Raw genomic sequence first — 22,438 nt, 5'->3', positions numbered from 1 at the left:
GCTTGTCCCTGGAATCTGCTCATTCCTCTTGACCCCTGTTGGCACTTCAGTCCCAAAATGGCCTCAGACCTAGCTACCCACAAAATAGCATGACAGATTGTTGGCTTCAACCCCAGATAACACTGGAGTCTCAAACAGATCCTAGTGAATTGTCAGCCCTGGGGCTGTCCTTGCCGCACATTCAATTTAAGGCAGCATATAAAACAGCCATAAAAATGTTCTCTATTATATATCCTGGCATAAATGTAATGTGTATAAAGGGCCTAAGTAGGGGTACCTAGAGAGCCAAGTCTGCTCATTGTTCATCACCTGCATGATCCGGGGACAACAGGGCAGACTCTACAATGAGAGACTGCGGGACCTGAACCTGTTCAGCCTTCACAAGAGAAGGCTGAGGGGGGACCTGGTGACTGTCTATAAACTCAGTAGGGGGGACCAGAAGGGGTTGGGAGAGACCTTGTTTCCCCTAGCACCCCTGGCATAACAAGGAATAACAGCCACAAGTTGTTTGAGAGTAGGTTTAGATTAGACATCTGTAAGAGCTACTTCACAGTCAGGGCGGCTAGGATCTGGAACCAACTTCCAAGGCAAGTGGTGCTGGCTCCTACCCTGGGGGTCTTTAAAAGGAGACTTGATGCCTACCTACCTGGGATCATTTGAGCCCAGTTTTTTCTCCTGCTCAGGCAGGAGGTCAGACTTGAAGATCTACAAGGTCCCTTCTGACCCTACTTCTATGATTCTATGATTCCTCCTTGTGGGTTGCATGCAGACTAATATTTGGCTCTCTCTGGTAAGCGGCAGAAACTGTTCTTACCATATTTCCTTGCATACAATGCACACTCCAATTTCCAGCAGCTGTTTTTTGGAAAAAAGGTATGTGTTTATATATAAAAGAATATGGTAATAGAGATTCTTCTGCTGCAAAGAACTCAGAAAGACCACTATAGATGCATCCAGACAAGTGCGGACATTTGTTTCCCCAGGAACAAATCGCAGCAGCATACCTTGCGTGCTGCTAGTTGTTCCCAGGGAATGCCCATACCACATGCCCTCTGATGCATGGCAGATTACCCCAGGCAGGGTAGGACAGGCTGGGGCTCAACTGCATTGGCTCCAGTAGCCTTACCTGTGGTCCTGGGGGCCTCCTGAAGCTGCAGCCAGTCAGGAAGCCTGGCCGGCAGCTGGAGTGTGGCTCCAGCTGGCCAGTCTCTGGTTTTGGGTGGGATACACTGTTGCCATGTGTGCCACCATGCTTTTTTTTTGGCATGGCTTTGTTTTTTTTTTAACTCTGGGATCTCCTGGGGTCAAATATCTCCCCACACTGCAAGGCAGTAGGTCTACAGTGGGTCTGCAAGGTAACAGACAGGTCTGTGGCACCACATACTTTACATTCATGCTCATCTGGACATGGCCAACAAGTCAGGATGGTTTTGATACTATAGATTCCTATCTGAAATCTCTGAGTTTATCTTGTGAATCATGTACAGGCTATATGGATAATCTTGGTCATGAATCCTGTTACGAGAACCTAAAACTTGTTTCAGAAGGGCTGGTAGAACACATATGCATCAGCAGCAAGTCAACAGTTTAGGCAGCCACTGGGTGATTCTTAGATCTCCAGAGGGTGAGAAACACTTTCTTCTGACAGTGTACTTTTCATTACAATCAAGCTAAGCATGACTCAGTTTAAAACAGGCTGTCAATTTGTCGGATACACCATGGGGGTTCTAATCTACAGTGAAAGACACAATTATAAAAGATACCTGCAAAGCAAAGCCAAGTCCAAAGATTGCCAGAGACATGTTCCAAAAAAAATAACAGTCACTTTCCTGAGTAAGGTTTGTGGTCCTGATCTCTCTAGGTTGAAAAATGGTTCCCCTTAGTGCTAAAAGTATATTATGATGTGAACAAATTGCTAGAGAACTTTGTCACTGCACACCAAAGCTGGAATACAAAGACAAGACCCCATGGCCATTGTGATATGAGGCAGATCATTGTAGTTGGAGGTGACCTTTTGGTAGTGAAGTCTGGGTAGAATGGCAGCTTGTGTCAACCAGATGGGGAAGTAGGGAAGAACACTAGTAGGGTGTTAAGTTTACAAAAGAATTTGGAAACACTTTTGGCCTTTATGTTATACCTTGTTTATGTGCTGCCAGGACAAACAAGGTACCTCTTATTTTTGACAAATCAGTGGGAATAAAACATTAAGTTTTCTCTAGTTAATTGGAAATGTATTTTGAAATGAATTTGCTTTTTATCTTTGTCTAGATAGAGTCATTTCAATACTCAGCCGGATTCTAGAACTGGGTTAGATCACAGTTGTATTGTTCACATTTGAAACAGTTGCACCAAATTGTTTCTGATGGACACTCACCAGTGTGTTTTACATTATTTCATAAAAACACAGCAACTAGACGCAATGCCTCAGTGGAAAAAATCACTGCCCAGTGTGTTGGGGTGTGAAGGGAATAGAAAGAATTATTTTGGCTTACACTCAGTACTGCTTACTTCATTTTACCAGTAGCAAAGATAATGGTTGACTGGACATAGGGAAATTGTGTCTATATTTTCAGAGAAGGAACTTGCTGCTTTGAAAGGATGAATGTTTATTTCTAGTCTTAGCAGTTAATTCACATAATACTCTATAAAGGAAACCAGAGACAGCCATAGGTTCCTATGTGACATGAATGAAATTGTTATCTGGAAAGTATTTCTTAAATTTATGAAGGGAATTCAAAGCTGTCTCTGATTTTAAACATAATATTAACTGTCAATGGTGCTTTGTTTTGCCAATATTTTTTCTTCAAGAAGAAAAAGTACAGGTTGAGCTTTAGGGTAAATAGATCAAATGATTAGCACGTGGCAATAACAGGTAGAGAAAGAAATAAGGGTAAAGTAAGCAATGAAATAATCCTAACTAGTTTAGGGAGTTGAAAATGTTAGCAGAACAAGTCCCTGACCATTGCTGAGTATTTTGTGGGCATGGCAGCTGAAGTCAGATTTAAGTCAAAATTTGACTTGTTATGGAATGGAATGTGGAAAAAGTGTCATATTTTACAGTTTTTTTACAGTAATAAAGCCAAGAAACTTAAATTTTTGCAAGCTGTCGCAAAAGGCTGAATGGAAGAAATTTGAATCAGTGATGATGATATTATGAAGATGGTTTGGGAGTCTGATAGTTATAGTCTTTTCTTCAGAATTAAGGAAGGCTATACAGCACCTTTTTGAGATGCACAGAACTTAAAACTCTGCCACACAAGCCAGGCTACACCTATGAATAACAGAGTTGCCAAATTTATGAAAAATTAAATGACTATGTTTTCAGTATTATAACTACAAGGCATCAGTTGGAAACCAAAGCAACTGACAGAAGTAAAATGAGAAACAAACTCAAAATAGATAAGCATTGACAATGAATAACTTGTTATTTATTCCTTAATGATGAAATCCTAGTCTTAATGAAGTCAATGGCAACTGTTTTTTTTTTATCCAGGTTTTTCACTCAGTGTTATACGCTGTTTATATCCAGTGTTCTAAATTGCTATTTCATGTATTTGACAGAGACATTAGAAAGAGAAATGCTGAAGACTAGCAGATGCTTTAAATTACTTTGCTAGGTTTACATTTAATGGAACTATGTGGATTTACTTGAGCTTGGAATTTTATTACTTTTTTTAGTTGTCTGTCTTTGATGCCTTGTTATTCTCATGGGCTAGAATCCAACTGTGTGTTAGTGCTGTGGCAACTCAGGACAAAAATAATGGTCCCTGCCCTTACAATCTGATTAAAAACAGTGGATTGACTTTGGGGACAGATTGATGGAGTTCAAGTTCAAGGAAACAATGAGATAGTATTCAGCATAATAAAAGGAGTCTTTTTGTCAAGTTTCCAGTAGGCATCATAGCAAAGACGGATTTGAAAGAGGGTAATGAAATAATTTTGTGGATGATTTTGGGAAGCTCTTCTGAGCCCTCGGGGATAGTCCTGGGGAAAGCCTGGTGGTGCCCAACAGCAAGATGTAATAAGCAGGTAACACAGGCTGGCATCATTTGGCTCTTTGTGACTGGCAGTGTTTTCAAGTTGTACCATTTTCTTCAAGGACTGGATTTTGTAAAGCAGGGATCTGTTATAGTGAACTGTAGTAATGAAAATGGTGCTTTAATGGCTTCTCAAACATTACAGATTAAGATACAAGTATATAAAAGTGAATGACATTATCACCTGAAAAGTTTTTAGCAGGACAGGATTAACTAGCTTTACCATGGCATAAAGCCCCCAGCCTAATGTTCCCCTCCACACCCTGCCCCTCTGCCCAAATACAAATTTGAGTGCCTGCAGCACCAACTGGCTCCTCTTCTTTTTTTTCTGAAGCCAGAGGGGAGTCCTAGAAAAGTAGCTTCTCCCCTCTCTTCACAAAGCAAAATGCGGAAACCGTGCTGCTTTGGGAAATTGCTGATGTTGAGGCTGGGAGGTCAGCAAAAGAGCCTTTCTTCTGGGATCACAAAAGAAGGAATGGAAGCATCTACTGCTGTGGGCATCATGAAAGAGTGAGTTCTGAGGGATGCCTTAGTGTAATGCTCCTGCATCCTTTAGTTTGTCCTTGGTTTTCAATGCCGGTAGAGAGCGCTGAAAACTTTTTGCACCTGTTGCATTTAGAATGGCCAGACTTAATTGCCTGAACATATGCAAATTGCTCTTACAAAATATTAATGCAATACAAACTGTGATATAATAAGCAATGGGTCCCCAAATTGTACTGAACTTGTGCTTGATAAAGTAAAAGACTGGTAGGGAATGTGACCCCTTTTCCAGGTAGGGAATGTGACCCCTTTTCCAAGTACAGGTATTTATGACCAAAACCCTGCCACATACTGTGGCAGAAGGTAGAGTGGCACCTTCTAGAGACTAGTTAGTCCCTAGAGGTGCATACACACATACTAAGTTTCTGACTGTGAAGGTGACTTAACTTTTTTAAAGATGACTTAACTGTCAGAGTGTACACATGTATGTGGAGCAGTTGGCTTAAAAGCAGCACAAGATAATACACCTTCAAGGTGCAGCTTGTGAACGCTGTAATGCTGAGGCCAATTAAGCATCCCACAGGACCATGCTCGGTGCTACTTCCGGTCCACTTTTGGGTCCACTGGGGAGCATGCAGGGGGCCCTACTGCATAGTTACACTGGGGGGTTCCTGCTTAATTTTTTGTTCTGGCCACTATGGAAATAAAACTCCAACATTAGAGGAATACACAGGAATTGCACAAGGTTGAAGTTATTACATCTTTATAATGGAATTAATATAAAATAAGCTTATAAATTATTGTCTCAACTATCAGTATAATGAAGACATATATGAACATACACTTATTATTCAAAGATTCTGGGTAGAGGCTCTGGCTTGCTAGCCACTGAATTTTTATCTTCTATGTAGGTCAGGAATGGAATGCATATTTCTAAATATTTATACCTCCCTTGTATCTTTTTCTAATACTCTAACCTGCTGAGATAATTCCTCCATTACCAGGATGTCCCATATTTTAGTGTAGAACCTGCTGAGGGGTTCCTGATGGCTCATCTGTATTCCTGATCTTTGGAAGCAGAAAATTGAAAATGCTGGCTGTAAGATCTTGTTTATGTGGGCAAAAATAGATGACACTTATTTGTTCTGGAATAGCTATTTTGGTATAATGAACTATTGCCCTTTGTGTAGAGAGTCTTTACATGTCTATACGGTGCAAGATTGTGCTGAGAGATGCTTGTTCTGAGAGGACAGAAATAGTGTAGTTGTGGTGTTGCACATGTACCAGTAAGCTGAGCAGGGCAGGAGAGCCTATTGATTCCAAAATAATAGTAATTTTATTCTGGAATAGTTGCTTTCCCTTGGGAATGGTGTAGTTATTCCAAAACAAAGTCACTGTTATTATGGAGTAGAATGTCCATGGTGGGAACTTGTCTGGCATAGCTGTTGCTGAATACCTTATTGCTGTCAATTTTTCTCATCAAGACAAACCCTTTACTAGTTACACATTCATTTTCATATTACCCTTCATTTTCTCTGTTTTTAAAAACAACCATTATAATGATCATGGTTATAAAATGAGTTTTGCTTTAATGTTTCAAAACACCCTTAATTTATATTTCCTAAAAGAGTTATTGTCAGTTTAAAATAGCACTCTCCTGAATGTTTAACAGTGAAAGAAATACTCATGTGTGTCTGCACAACAGGCAGCTACCCAGAAATGTTATCTTTCCCCCCTTTTTTATGATAAGAAATCTCAGTTAGATGGCACTGCAGGAACTGAGGAATATTTTGATGTCTCAGGAGAATACAGATTTCACAAAACTCATGTTCATTCATTGCAGTTGGCACTGCTAAAATATTTAAGCAAGATATTTTAAATTATTACATTTGGTCAATAATTTATTATAAACCAATAGTCAGGCTTACATCCATAATTATAGATAGTTACATTATAGTATTCAATTCCAAATTTTCATTAAAATAGTGAAAACATAATAATATAACACTAATAATGATATACAAGTATTGCACTGTCTGTCCTTTTTATGAGTTCTTAATTAATTGATAAGATAATATGACTTTATTCTTTTTACAAATTATAAACTGAATCTTGGTTGTCTTGCACACAATGTTATGGAGACACTGTGAACATTATTTAGGAAACTAAATGTAAAATGTTTATCTAATACATATATTTTTGCATGTAAAAATAGTTACATCTTAAATCTTATTATTTTATCTTATCTTGTTGGGGTATGATCCAAAGTGTGCAGTTAATCCAAAGTAATAAACTCTGGAGGAGTTTGAGCTGGAGTAAGCTACTCTTGGCTGCAGCAGCTACACATGTGCCTGGGACAGCAGCAGTTTGAGGAGGGGTGGAGCAGTTTATGTCATGGCCGCTCCTGCCCTGCTGTCAGAGGGCATGGGGGGTTAGTCCCAGGCTCTGTGTGGTGGCGTCAGGCAGCGCAGGAGCTGGCTGGAGCATAAGGGTGCTGAAAATGCAGAGCTGTGTGACTAGGCTACAGGCAGGAGTCTGGCCCCCTGACTGGATAGAATTTATGCCCCAACTGTACTCTGCCATAATTTCATAGTTTCATAGTTTCTAGGGTCGGAAGGGACCTGAGTAGATCATCTAGTCCAACCCCCTGCCATGGCAGGAAAGAGTACTGGGGTCAAATTACCCCAGCAAGGTGTTCATCTAACCTCCTCTTAAAAACCCCCAGGGTAGGAGCCTGCACCACTTCTCTTAGAAGTACTGTCCCTGATAGTACTATCTTATGACTGCGTGAATTGGTTTACTGCTGCCTAATAGCATTGCATTTTTAGATGGTGATGCTTTACTCTGCAGCGAATTAGTCTACTCTGCAGTTAAGAGCACTTTGTAGATGTGGTCAGTGGGTGGTAAAAATATACATCTAATAAGTGACTTTCTGTATATTGATTTATTGCATAATGTATGATAACACTATTGTTTCTTTCATGAATATTGACAATTTTTTTTTAATTTGCAGCAAGTAGTGGCAGCAATAAATGCAGGAATCATACCTGTAGGAAACACATCTAATCAAACAAGTCACTGGGACTTGGGAAGTTCCTTCTTCTTTGCTGGCACTGTTATTACCACCATAGGTAGGAAACTCCTTATTACTTATTTTTGCAGCACTTGAACTACAACTTATTACATTCTGAATACATGTTTCATTAATGATACTTTTACCAACTCATTTATTTCACATGAATGAGTTACTGTCTTACCTTAGGGATTGAAATACTAAAATTCAGGCATGTTGGCTAAGTAGAAATGATTCAACAATGTTGGAAGACTATCTGATAGTAAATTTCCCTGATAAGAATGTACAAGAGTTTTGTGAAGAGATAAGTAATTGCATTTAGCTAGCTGTGTTCTCAAAAGACAGCAACATTTTGCGTGTTACAATATATGTGTTCATCTGTTGAGAATATATTCCAATTCACTGGGTTTCCTTTTCTAAATTCCTTATTTCTTCCTTTTTCTCTTTAATATTTTAAATGATAGGAAGAAATAAGGTATATAATTCCAAATAGACAAGTGTACGTAGTAGGGCCGAATAAAAAATAAGAAACTCCTGCAGGACAGAATTCTGATATTCCAGTCTTTGTTTGAGTCTCAATTCTAGGCTAAAAGTTGAAAACGTGATAGTTTTCATGGAACAAAACATGAACAAAATACACTTTAGAAATGGCTAAACATTTTTTTACCATTTTCTATAAAATATTCCTAAATCTAACTATTACTGTACTTCTTGTGGACCGTTGAACTGATCCCCAGGAACATGTTTATAGGATATCTAAAAGGGTCATGGAACCAAGAACATGAGCTCTCAGAACTACAGCTCCCAACATGTTTCAATATGGAAATACAGTTTAATAATGAAATTAATTGAAATGCACTGTTCCAGTTCTACTAATGGAAATATTCAGATTCAAGTTGATATAAAAAAACCTAATTAGTTCATTTCAATTATCATTTTTGTGGCAGAAAGCAAATATACTTGACTAAAATTAAAAAATGGATTTTTTTTGATTTAGCAGAAACCACACTTTCCATTTTAAAATCATTCCAGTGGAAAATTCTTAGCTGGTTGTAATTCTGAATACATCCTTTCTTTTGTTGACTTGTACTATAGGATATACATTAAGAACTTTGCTTCTGTTGGCTTTGAATCCATTTTAGATTTATTAATTATACATGTTACAAAATTAAAGTACAAAATAGAAATTATTTAAGACACATTACTGCTTGTGGCTAGAGACATACAAGAGTATGTATTTTACCTTACTTCATCCTATCTGTAATGATGCAGAGTGTGTGTGATAAGTTGACTGCCAAGCATGCTAAAAGTACCATGCTAAAAGTACAATTGCCAGAAGAAAAATCAGGACTAGTGTCATTTTTTGTTATGTTTTTGTGTTGGTCCTGGGAGAAGTATTGTCAGAGTTTGATTTGACTCTATACATCATAAGGTAGTATCCAGTGGTACTGTATTGTGGTATATTCTGTAGGAGCCAACCACATGAAAATCGTGAAATTGTAAAAGCAGATTATGGACCCCTCCAAGTTGTTTTCGTGAGATACACTAAAGATATTCCATATAAAATTTCAGAAATGAGTTTTGAAATATTGTGTCTTATATTTGTTCATTAACTGAGAGCAAAATAACTCAAATGAACTTGAATATATGAAAAAGGGATCACTGCCATTTACAGAAAATTATAGCTCTTAAGTGTAGGAGTTGACAGCACATTCCTGGATGCTCCTTATTACTTGTCTCTATATATTTATCTAATCATTTATACTCGTCATAGCAGTATGCAGACATCCAAGAATTGTTACAGAAACCAAAAGATTTGTCTCTTGAGCTTGCAGTTAAACATTGTATTTACTCAAATCTGAGGTGACTTTGAATTTAAGAATAAATCTCCATTGCCCCAATAATTAGATTCTATACATGGAAAATTATAACAAATTAATAATTTTCAATTTGTAGAATCAAATTCTTGCAGGGTCATTTTAAATTTGTCCCCAGTTGGGGGGGAGAGGGGCAGCCACCTTATTCCCTTCACTGTGTTCCCTACCACTTGGCACTCCGCAACCTGTCGGTTACCCCACCTTGCCTGCCCCTCAGCCAGATCAGAAGTGTAGGGCAAGGGATTGAGGAGCAGCATATCAGGGGGTGGGACAGTAGCGCATGCTGCTGATAGAGTAGGGGATCAGAAAGCAGCTTGGATCAGGTGATGGGACAGCAGTGTGTGGTGCTGTCCCATCCCTCAGTGCATTGCTTCTCCATCCCCTGATTCATGCTACTGCTGAATCAGACGCACAGGTCAGGGGATAGGGCAGCAGCACATTGGGGGATGGGGCAGCAGTGTGCATGAGAGGATTGGGAAGTAGCATAGATCAGGGCACAGTATGTGCTGCTGCCCCATCCCCTGATCTGTGCTGCTGCCCCACCCCCCACCCACTCCCTGTCCCTGGATGTCCACTGACATCTGATCCCAGGCCACAGCCCTGACCCCTGACTGGTATGCACGGTGCTGCTGCTGCTGATTCCAAGCAGCAGTAGCAGCTTGGGGAGCTCTGGCTCTGGCCCTGGGCCCAGGTTGGGGCTGTGGCAGATCTGGAGGGCTGGTACTCAAATCTGAGATGCAACTTGTTTTTCCCCATGGTATGAATGCACAATAGAGCAAAGGAGCCTCCTTTTTCATGATTAGAACTATGGTATTCAGGCATTCTTCATCCAGAACCTTTGGACCAAAACCAATTCCAGAGCTGGAAAAATCCTTTTCATCAACCTTTTTCTGTTTGGATGATCTATTTTTTTCCCTTATATTAGTGTGTCCTCACAGCCACTCAGAGGGAAGGTAGAAGAAGAAATGGGGTCATCACCACAGGAACTTGTGCATGGAAAACTTGTCCTTGGAAAATTCACTCCTGGATAGGAGATGAGAACAGGGATCTCTTCCCAGAAGTCCAGATCTGTAACTCCATATTAGAAACACAGAAAGTCAGAAAGCAGTGGAATTGTCAAGACTCTCTTTTTTAGTTGTCTTTTTCCATATGACAGCTGTCTCATAATAACACTTATGCATCAGGAGCATTTTTAATAATGGAAGATGCCATTATATTCCTACCAGTACCAGAACTACACCACAAACAGCTGTATTACTGTTCTCCAGTCTGCTGACTTCGTGAAATATTAGTGATACTTGCTCAGTTATTATAATAATTGTAATGATTTAGACTTCTGGTGAATGTAAGATAGCAGTTGTGGTGTGGACTCTGTTGTCCCAAGGGATGGCTCTAGTAGTTTTACACATTTGTTTTAAAAAGAACTGCCCTCTGCCTGGTTGTATAGGATTCTAATGGCTTCACAGAATTTTGCTGGTAATTTGGAGCGCTGAAGTAAATATTCCAGGTCTATTGGTGTCCTGATTGAAGAACTTTCTTACCCACGCACATTCCCAAGTCAAAAAGCAGATTGCTCCATTTAATTGAATCCATCATTTTCTGCACCTTGGCCCCTATTTATAAACCTGTTTTCTGGCTGGATGGCCTTATCAAGTTATCATGTACACCTGACATTTGCTGCCTTAGGTAGCTACATTTTGCATTTATGCTTGATGCCAGTGTGTGTTGATACTAACTGTATACAGTACTGTATTTAGCGTGCCAGTATACTTGTTTGTAATATTAAGACTAGCATAGTTTTGGTTCTCAAAACCAAGTACCTTGCTGAAAATATCAAATGTTATCAGAGAACATGGGACTCTTTAGCCTGGAAAACCGTAGGCTCAGGGGTGATCTGATGGCCACCTATAAGTTTATCAGGGGTGACCACCAGGGTCTGGGGGAACGTTTGTTCACCAGAGCGCCCCAAGGGATGACTAGGTCGAATGGTCATAAACTCCTGCAAGACCGTTTCAGGCTGGACATAAGGAAGAATTTCTTTACTGTCTGAGCCCCCAAGGTCTGGAACAGTCTGCCATTGGAGGTGGTTCAAGCACCTACATTGAACACCTTCAAGAGTAAATTGGATGCTTATCTTGCTGGGATCCGATGACCCCAGCTGACTTCCTGCCCTTTGGGCAGGGGGCTGGACTCGATGATCTCCCGAGGTCCCTTCCAGCCCTGATGTCTATGAAATCTATAAAATCTATGAAACATTAAGAACATTTTTTCTTAAAAAATCCAAGGATACATTGAAAAGTTTTGAATCAAATGCAAATAACAAACATGTGTGGATAATAATGATTAGTCATTTGTTAAACAAAATTGAATTTTTGCAATTAAATATCTGGTCTATAAAAATGCAAAGGTAATATTATCACACAGATTGTTTCTCCTCTGCCTTCCCTCAACTCTTCAGACACTTCTATTTTTCTGTGGAGTCAGCACATTTTTAAAAATATTGTTATGCAGTTTATTCATTTGACTCAACAATAAAATCCTGCTGCTAACTGTGTCCTCACTGGCAGACTTTCACTTAGTTACAAGGAATATGTGTTAGCTTAGTAACCAAAAGCATAAACACATTTAATAATGTCAGATAGTCATTGGAAAGTTCAGAATTTGCAAGTGACCTTGCTTTTTCCATAGCTCAGCTGAATGAGGCAGTTTCACTCATAGATCAACATCAAATCATTTTTTTTTCTTTCATGTTTTGGGATTATCAAATAAATAAATTTGCAATGCATCTTTTAGTGGTATTATATCATTTCAGTGAAATTGAAGCAGCAATATCCTTTCATATTTATTCCCTTCACAAAACAGCATTCAAACTAGGGATGTGAACATTTAAATGTTTAAATGATAAATATATTTATACCAGTAATGCATTACTGTTTAATGTTTAGCACAGGGTGCAGTCTGGTGAGGAAGGGAAACGGCAGGGTTCCTCAGGAACAGAAAGGTGGTAGGGCAGGCAAGAGGGAGGGATGGAGGAGCAAGGAGAGGAGGGTAAGAGGTGATAGGGGACTAGTAGCCATAGCCTATGAGGTTAAAAAGGAAAACATCAGATGGCCTAATGACTCAATTAAGCAAGTTTAAACCCATTCCTGTGGGGACCGATGCCTCTATGGGAAGCATGGGTCAGAGCAGGATCCAGTGTAAGTCAAGGCCTCATGTCTCTACACCAGTACTCATGCAGCTTTCTCTATACAGAGACATGGAGATTTCAGGCTAGGTCTTTGTAAGCAGGGACCCCAACTTTCCCTTCTTATAGAGAGGTGCTTTGAGATTGCATAAGTAGGGGAAGCTGGGCAGATGCTCCTACAGTTTGTGCAAAGCTTCAGTCGGTGATTTGATTCGGTGAAAATTTGGCAGACGAATCTCTGAATCCAAATCAAATCAGGAGATGCTTTAATGTCTCTGAATCAAATCAGAACCCTCCAGATCGATTCGGAGAGATTTGATGATTCAGACATAGACACAACTTTAACTGTTTTTTCTGCATAGCGCAAAGTATCAGGCGGCTCATGAATGCTGAGAAGGTGGGGCAGATTGATCATCCCACAGGAGCATTGGGGGGTCCCCAGCACGCTTGGCAGTGGACCGAGAAGTGGGCTAGAAGCACTTCTGGTCAATTTCTCGGTCTGCTGCAGAATGTGCAGGGGACCCTCCACCACCCTTTGGCTCAGCAACTGGTGCCTCCTGGGCCTATGGGGGCACCCAGGATCCCTCTGTGGCCAACCACTGAGCTGGAAGGGCATGTGAGTGGAGGGGGGCCCTCACATGCTCAGTGATGGACCCAGAAGTGGATTGGAAGTTTTTCCTTTCCGCTTCCAAGTCCATCGCCAGGTGTATGGGGGGCTCCCCTGGGCTCCTGTGGGATGCTCCATCTGTCCTGACATCTCAGTGTTCATGAGCTGTGCCTGGTACCTTGAGGAATGTAGAAAAAACATTTAAAGCTGTGTCTATGGCAAAATCACTGATTTTTTGAAATCAGCATTGAATCTTCAGATTCAGATTTGGTTGAGTTGAATTGAATTCGGACAGCGATCCAAATCCGAACTGAATACAGCCCACTTCGCACACCCCTACTGGACAGCTCAGTACAATGATCTTTTCTGAAAATACTACCAGTATATCAAAATATCAACTGTGGTAGGTAGATACTCTTCTGATTTCATTCCACTGAAGCTTTAAAACTTTCATGTTTTCTAATCTGATGCTAGTGGAAGTGGTTCAGTTACCTTTATTTGAATTTCTTACCACCTGCTCACCAGTAGGTTTTTTTTTTAACCTTCACTTCATATTCAGTTTCAAAAGCTTACTGACCTCTAAAGGCAAAGGTTACTGGATGAAGTTCCAGAATGGCTAATTAAAGCAAAGGTATTTTTAGGATGTGTCTATGAATGAAACCATATCCTAATCACTTTTGTTCTTTCATTAATTTCATAGACATTAGGGCTGGAAGGAACCTCAGAAGATTACCGAGTCCAGTCCCCAGCCCCAGGGGCAGGAAGTCAGCTGGGGTCACATGATACCAGCAAGATAAAACGTCCCATTGACTCTTAAAGGAGTCCAGAGTAGGTGCTTGCACGAGCTCTGGCGGCAGTCCGTTTCAGGCCTTTGGGGCTCGGACACTAAAGAAGTTCTTTTTTATGTCCAGCCCGAAATGGTCTTGGAGGAGTTTGTGACCATTTGTCCTTGTCATTCCAGGGGGCATGCTGGTGAATAGGCATTCTCCCAGATCCTGATGTACACCCCTTATATACCCATAGGCAGCCACCAGGTCTCCCCTGAGCCTGTGCTTTTCCAGACTGAAAAGTCCCATAGCTCTTAGCCTTTCATTATAAGACCTGTTTTCCTGCCCTCTGATCATGTGCATGGCTCTTCTCTGGACTCTCTCAAGCTTCTCCACATCCTTTTTAAATTGTGGAGTCCAGAATTGGATGCAGTACTCCATCTGCAGCCTCACCAATGCTGAGTACAGCAGGAGTCTGACATCCTGGGATTTGCTAGAGAAGCATCTATGGATGCAAGCCAGAGTTTTGCTCGCTTTGCCAGCTGCAGCATCACATTGGTGGCTCATGTTCATGTTGTGGTCAATCATGGCCCCCAATTCCCTTTCGGCTGTGGTGCTAGCAAGTGTAGCACTGTCGAGCCTATAAGCATACTGCAGGTTTTTCTTCCCAAGGTGGAGTACCTTGCATTTTTAGGTGTTGAAGGCCATCAGGTTTTCATCTGCCCATTTTCTGATCCTGTCAAGGTTGGCCTGGATCACCATCCTGTGCTTGGGTGTGGATGCTTTACCTCAAAATTTGGTGTCATCAGCAAACTTGGCCAGTCCACTTCTGATACCAGAGTTCACATCATTAATGAAGAAGTTGAGAAGAATAGGCCCAAGGACAGAGCCTTGGGGGACCCCATTGGTCATGGTGTCCCACAATGATTGCCTTCCATCAGCTACCACTCTCTGGGTCCAAACTTGGAGCCAGTCCCCCAGCCAGTGGACCGTGATGTAGCTGAGGCCACCATTGGCCAGTTTTTCTATAAGATGATCGTGGGATAGCAGATAGAAAGCTTTTATAAAATCAAGGTATATGATGTCAACCTCTTCTCCCTTGTACAGGTGATATGTTACCTGGTCATAGAAGGAGAGGAGATTGGTCAGGCAAGACCTACCTGCAACCAACCTGTGCTGGCTATCCCTTAGGAAGTTGCCTTCAGCCAGTTTGTCAAGAATGGTCTTTTTGATGATTTTTTCCAATATCTTCCCTGGGATAGAGGTCAGGCTGATGGGCCTGTAGTTCCCTGGATCTACTTTCCTCCCTTTCTTGAAGATAGGCACCACATTGGCCTTCTTCCAATCTTTGGGCACTTCACCTGAGTGCCACAAGTTCTCAAGGATTTGTGCCAATGGCAGAGGTATGATACTTGCTAGCTCCTTAAGTACTCTGGGGTCTAAGCTGTTTGGGCCAGCTGACTTGAAGGTGTCCAGCCTCTCAAGGTGTTCCTTCACATGGTCAGCATTCATGAAGGGTGACAGTTCTCGCCCTGGCCATCCCGTACCATTTTGAGCAGGGCCATCCCTTGGGGCTGGTGAAAAGCCAACACAAAATACCCATTAAGCAGGTTGACTTTTTCCTGGGTGTCAGTTGTCATTGACCCAGATATTTTAGTAGGGGTCCAGTGTTACCCTTGCTTTTCCTCTGGCTCCCCACATATCTAAAAAAGGACTTTTTATTGTCCTGCATATGTGTAGCCAGTTGGCATTCAGTCACTGCCTTAGGTTTTTTGGTTTACTCCCTACAGGTCCAGACCAGAGCAGAGTATTCTTCCTTTGGGGTGGATCCAGCCTTCCATCCTTTATAGATCTTTCTTTTTAGATGCAGGAGGCCCACTAATTCTAGTTCTGCCATGCCTTGATCTTAATTAATTAATTCATAGTTGTTAATTAAGACAGGAGGCTGTCCATTTCTGCCCTGATGCCAGGGGGCGCTATCTGCGGCTCTGTACCTTCCCTACACCACAGCCCATGCCTCGCAGATGGCATCCAGATGGCAATATGCTCCTGACTTACAGCCAGAGCAGCCTTAGGCTGCACCATTAGGCTTCAGTCTCATGCACACTCATACTGCCCGCCTCTCACTCGGGCCTCACACACTTCATCCTATCTCACAGGGTCTCTTTCATCTGTCGACAACTTATTCTGCCTTGCTCCCTCTTGGAGAGGGCCTCTTAGGCCACAGGCTTAGCTAGTCCATCCTTTGGGTGGCAGATGTACTGTCTTTTGGGTCTCTCCTGTGACCCTCACTGGGGTAGTGGCCAGCCAATTCCATGACTGGGCCTAAGCTTTCTCTGGCCCCTTCCAGGGGCTACTCTATACATAGAACATACTGGGCACTCAGCCCTCTGGTTTTCCATCTCCCCTCCAGGCCTCTTCATCTCCACCTCTTTCTGGGGCCACCCCTCACCAGGGTGTTTTTGTCCCCTTCACTTGGGGCTCCAGATCTCTGCCCCCACACTTGAGGCTACCCCCTCACTGGGATCCTCCTTTCTGCCCCCCTCACTGGGGCTCCACACCACCCCCTTCACTTGGGGACATGGGGCTTCCCTCCCCGGTGGGCTCAGGTGGCTGTAGCCATGCCTGGCCCCACTCTTCCTCCTCAGCACCTTGCACCCCACAGGGCTCAGGTGGTTGCAGCCATGCCTGGGCCCCAACTACCTCTGGTGTTATGCAAACCCACCTAAAGGTGAGGGCTAGGGTTAAGGTGCCCCTACCCACCTTTCACCTGGGTGATAACTGGCCTGGCATTTCCTAGAGGCTCCCGCTCCACTGAGAGCTCCACCAGGCTCCCAGCAGGGTTCAGTTTTAGGTCATGCCCAGCACCAGGAGCCTCCTAAACCATCCCCTACAGCTCCTCCCTTACCTCCAGGTTGATATGGAGCCTCACAGCAAGGAACTGAGCTCTTTATATAGGCAGCCAGAGATCTAAAATAGCTGCCTTAATCAAGCACCTACTGGCTGCTTGGCTCTGGTCTTTAAGCGGCAGGCACCAACAGTGCCCTGCCACACACTTCCCCCCTTTAAATGGAACCAGGGGAAGGTTTCCCCAGCTGCTGCTCCAAAGCAGGCTCCCCTTGGAGCCTGAGAAAACCCTCAAGTGGTGAGCACCTGGAAAGGTGCTCTGCCACACACCTCCCCCCTTAAAATGAGATCTGGGGGGGCTTGACTTGGCTGCCTTCCCTGCTGGGCTCTGCCCCAGCCTATTGCAGCCCCTGCCATATGTCGAGCACTTCAAAGGTACTCCACCACATAGGGCCTCACCAACAAGCCTCCTGAGCTTGTCAAAGTCAGCTTTCCTGAAGTCGAGGACTTCTGCTTTGCTGACTGACTTGCCAGCTTTATGGTGATGGTGAAGGTGATCGACTCATGGTCGTTGTCTCCCAGTTTCCCTTTGATTGTTAGGTCACTGATTAAATCATCCCCCATTGCCAGTAACAGGTTGAGCAGCACTTTACCTCTTGTCAGTTCATAGATTTCTTGAGTCGGATATAGCTCATCCACGCACACAAGGAAGCTTTGCGACCGTTCGGATGTGGCCAAGTGCTCTTCCCATGAGATGTCAGAGTAGGCTGCCTTCACTCATGACAACCACTCATGACAACTATGCACTGGGAACGTGTAGCCTCAGCTATTTCTCTGGTGAATTCCTGGTCAAGCACTTGATCGTGGCTAAGAGGTCTGTAGTAGATTTCCACCATTGTATCTCGTGTGCCTTGTTCACCATGGATTTTGACCTAGAGAGTCTCCAATCATCCCCCCTGGGTGCCAATGTCAGCTTGCAAGGACATGTAGCTTTCCTTGACATAGAGAGCTACCTCCCCCACCCCTTTTTTCCACGTGATCTCTCCTGTACAGGGTATATCCATCTATACCTGTGGCCCAGTCCAAGATGGAGTCCCGCCAGGTCTCTCTTATTCCTGTGAGATTGTAATCCTTTTTGTTTAGCAGGAGGACTAGTTTCTCCTGTTTGTTCCCCAAGCTCCTGGCATTGGTGTACAGGCTTGTAAGTGTCTCACTGGGGGCCCCTGCCTTCCCTACACCCTTGGCATTCAGCATCTGGGGGCGGGTTCCCTTGAGTGCCTTAGCCTGCTGGGTTTACAAAAGCTGCCCAGTGGGCTTGCAGTGGTGGTAGTCCCCTCATCCTCTGGCAGGCTCATTTTAAAGCCCGGTTGAGCAGGTCAGCAAGTCTGGCTGAGAAGAGCCTCCTCCTCAGCGGAGTGAGGTGCAGGCCGTCTATTCCCAGCAGCCCATTGCCTCTCTCATCAAGGAGCAGACTGTGATCATGGAAGCTGAAGACTTCATGATGACACCAGTGCTGCAGTCTTTGGTTGACTACCTCGACCCGTCTCTCCCTCCTCAGCCCATGACGCACAACTGGGAGGAGTGAGGAAAAGACCACTTGTGCCCCCAACCCCCGAAGCCCCACTCCCAGAGCCCTGTAGTCTCTCATGACTCAGTTGGGATTGCTCCAAGCTGTCTTGTTCATGCCCATATGGATAAGGAACATAGGGTAGTGGTCGGAGGGCCAAATAATCTTTGAGATCCTCTCTGCTATGTTCCAGATGTGAGCTCCCAGAAAGTAGCAGACCTCCCGGTCTTGAGTTCAGTAATTTTATCCAGACTGGTACACTTGACCACTGGGGTCTGAAGCTCTATAACAAAGCAATGTCACAAGAATGTGAATCTGGAAGAAATTTGAGCAAAACTATATGCTTTTGTGTTTTGCTTTTTGTAGAAAATAGAGAAATAATCTCTGTTACTGAGTCATGTGCCTGTGTGTGTAGTCTGCAGATCACCAGGTTAAGCTGTCAGTAAATTCCCCTTTGAATATGTTGAGCTATATACTATCCTGTGCTACTTGATTCACAGTTGTTTTATTTACCTTTCAGCTGAGTAGTTTTATGAGGTTAGATTTTCAAAAGAGCACAGTTGCCATAATTAGGACCAGATTTTCCATAAAGCTCAGTATGCTGAATGCCAAGGGTGTTTTGTTTATTTGTTTTAAATCTTGCCAATAGTGTTTCATTAGGAGCTATTGGTTGATGATCATTTTTACAGTTATTTTACATGCCTTAATCAGAACTGGGATGTTTTGGAGTTTTAGCCACTGAGCACTTGCAGACCTGTTGCAGAGCAGTTTTGGAAATCTGGCTCATAGTGGCTCAGTGCCATAGAAGTATTGATATTCCAGTTTATACCATCTAAGGACATGGCCCAGTATAATTTAAAATCACTTTCTCCTTTGTGTACCTCTAAGGGCTTCTATACTTGACAGTGCCTGAAACAGCACAAAAATTGTTCTCTGTAATATCTTATGTTTTAGTGATGTGACTGTAGGAACACAGGAAACTAAAAATCTTTTCAGTTTAGTAGCTTTCAAAACAAATAACATCTAAAAACAAATTGTTTCATCTGTCTAATCTGATATATAAATGACTAATGGATTGTATTATTTGAAAAACAACTATAGTCTGCTTAAGAAATGAGACGTAAATCAGGATAAAAGTATGTAAGGGGCTTGTTATACTTTAATTTTAGGCAACTCCTGGAGCTCTTAATCCCTGGTTTGTTCACTCTAGAAGCACTATCTTCCCCAAGAGCAGCTTCCCTCACTGCTCCCACCTCCTAGCCACCACCTCAGGAAGCAAGACCAGCACCCTCCACACTGAAATCCCCAATCTTTAATTTACTTCCTCTTTATTTCTTTTTAATTTTTTTTACTTGCATTCTTCAGTGCCCAACTTCCTTAATGACACCACCTTTCCTCCACTCCCATTTCCTTTCCACCTCCTTTTTCATTACCCACTCCATCCCATTACTCCACCCCCCACCTTCATGTTTTTCCCCATCTCTCACATCCTCTCACCTAGAGCAGGGATAGAAGCCTGTCCTTTCTCCCCAGCCCTGTAGTGGCAACTCACAACTGTAGCCCCTAGTCAGGCCTCTGCTCACCAGCCCTCTAGTGCAAGTCACAGCAGTGCAGGTGGGAGACAGAAAGTTTTTAGCCTTTAGGTGTTACTGCTCCAATCTCAAACTAGCACTATCACTCATCAACATTTAAGCAGTTTAAAGTGCAATATGTAACAGGGCCCCAAGGGGAAGGGTCCATAGATTCTTTAAATAAAGAAATAAGCTACTGTTAGTCTTTAATGTGAGGTACTGTATCATTACCACAGTGAAATAAAGTAGCATTAGACTTGGGGGTGGGTGCGAGAGGGTCTAAAGCAAAAATCCTTTGATATTTTGTAAATTATCATTTTTCTTATATTGCTTCAACTTCCTATCTCTCTTGTATTTTCTTTATCATCAGCAGGTTTCCCTCACTGAAATTTATTCCAGTCAGAAATAAGGCCTAGAGGGAGATTTTCAAAACAATGCAATGGATTTTAGAGTACATATTCCATTGATACTTTAGTGTGCTCTTAAATTCTTTCAATGCTTAGGAAAATCTTACCCTCATAGGTTTCTTTTGCTTCTTTAGCAGATAGATATATGTTTCTCAACTGTGGCACCTCAGCCCTATGACCTTTTGGGGGTTGATAGACAAAACTCCTCATTATCTCTATTGATACAAAACTTTTTTGGCTTAGGAGATTTTACTTTGGTAAAGCAAAATATTTGAAGGGCTAGATCTCATGCTGTATGGGGCAGATCTCATGCTGGCTAATAGGAAAGCTAGGGCTGTGACAACAGTCTGCACCAGCTGATGAACTAGCCTCTAAACTATTTTACTGAAATGTAAAAACTTCCAGCTTTCTTTTTAGATATGGAATTGTAGGAAGGATTCTTTCTTTTGATATGACACATGCATATGTATACACCTGATATACATGGCATATGTGTATATATCCACCTTCTATTTTCCATTATCTGAATCCACTGTTATTTCTTCTTTGTCCTTCATAAACATAGGCAAAAGGTTGTTATTGCTAGATGGCTCTCACTGCTCAAACTTTATTTTTTAGATGATCCTGTTGTGGGTTATACTACTTTATGTACTCGAACACAAGATGAGGTTTTCTCCCCTCAGTGAGCATGGGGAAAATAGCCCCTGGTTTTACATTCCCAAACAAGGAAATCTCATTAAACACATTGTCTATCATTAAACTGCTGCCAAAAGAAGCATGTGCTTGGTAATGGAAACCAACTATGAGGCTGATTAAATACAGCTGACACGAAGCATGACTATAAAACACATGACCCATATTGGGCAAACATACTGATGGGAACAGACCACAAAGACAAATTAGTGCAACCCTCCTGAATAAGACATTTGGTAGAGCCCATTGTGCACAGGCCCCTCAGTGTCAACTCTTTTACCAAGTCATGATGAACTACCACATTTGAATATATTTCAACTTTCTCTCCACTCCCACAGCTGAGCTGAGATTTTCGTTCCCATTTGTAATGATTTCTGTTTCCCCATCAGCCTTAAATGTCTGGAAAACATCACCAAATGGGACCCTGAACAGTTCACCCAAAATCTCTCTGTTGCTCCCTCTCTCAGCTTGTCAGAAATGATTAGTGTGACCCTACCCTCCATGTGGTGGAGCCAGATGAGGTTGCCTTGAACCTCATCTGCATATAAATTTTTGGTGATCCCAGGATTCATGACAAGAACATCCAGTTTGAGTTATGAGAGGTGTGCTAATTTATAAGTTTTCCATATAGCGAATCTAATTATTGGGGCATCTTATATTCATGGTCATCTTATATTTGAGTAAATACAGGATTAGTGATTATTCCTAATACCCACTTGTAACTGGGTTGGAGACTGAGGACCACTGTGATGCTCCCTGAAGGCCACCTCATCTCTGCCAGGCCCTCTCTTTTCCCTGTCTCTGAAGATCATCTTGCTTTCTCACCTGCCACATCTTGATGGAGACCTAAAGAAAGGGGGCTGGCCGTCAGAGACTTTCTCTTCTCCGGTTGTCAACTCTTCCAAACATGCTTGACTTAGAGGCTTAAATTATGACCTCCAGCAGCCTCCACAGTCAAACCCGTGTTTCACAGATTTTATGCACAGTCACTCAAGTGGGACACTTGTCCTCAAAGCCACCCAGCCACCTCAGGCCCGTTGTCAGGGCCTCAGCCTTCTCAGCTTCTACCCCTCTATTCTAGCTGGTCCCTTAGCCAAAGCTCACTGTCCTGGACCTGGACCATTGTTTCATCCTCTAGGGACCTTTATCTCTGCCGTGCTCAGGCTCTCTGTCCCCGTTTGCCTCTCACAGGCTTTTAATCTCCGTCCTTCTGGTTACACTCTCTTTTTGCATTCCCAAAGCTCCCTGCCAAGTACTTATCAGTAACCACCATCTTACGGCAAGTCTTTTGCACCCTGTAGCCTCTCAGTCTAACCCCCTGCCCT

The 22,438-nt window shown here is 42.6% G+C and overlaps 1 protein-coding gene across 1 annotated transcript in view; it reads left to right on the top strand.

Moving 5' to 3' along the window:
- Positions 1–22,438, top strand: part of KCNK2 (potassium two pore domain channel subfamily K member 2) — a 147,028-nt gene that overhangs the window by 25,316 nt on the left and 99,274 nt on the right. Inside the window, exon 3 of the mRNA XM_090048959.1 lies at positions 7,534–7,651. Within this exon, the coding sequence (XP_089905085.1) occupies positions 7,534–7,651 (118 nt within the window). The remainder of the gene's footprint in view (positions 1–7,533; positions 7,652–22,438) is intronic.

This window comes from Crocodylus siamensis, chromosome 1 (genome assembly GCF_052110815.1).
Source record: "Crocodylus siamensis isolate JL-2025a chromosome 1, ASM5211081v1, whole genome shotgun sequence".
Taxonomy (NCBI): Eukaryota; Metazoa; Chordata; order Crocodylia; family Crocodylidae; genus Crocodylus; species Crocodylus siamensis.
Note: the sequence above shows the minus strand (reverse complement) of the source record. Positions and strands in the feature narration are given on the sequence as shown.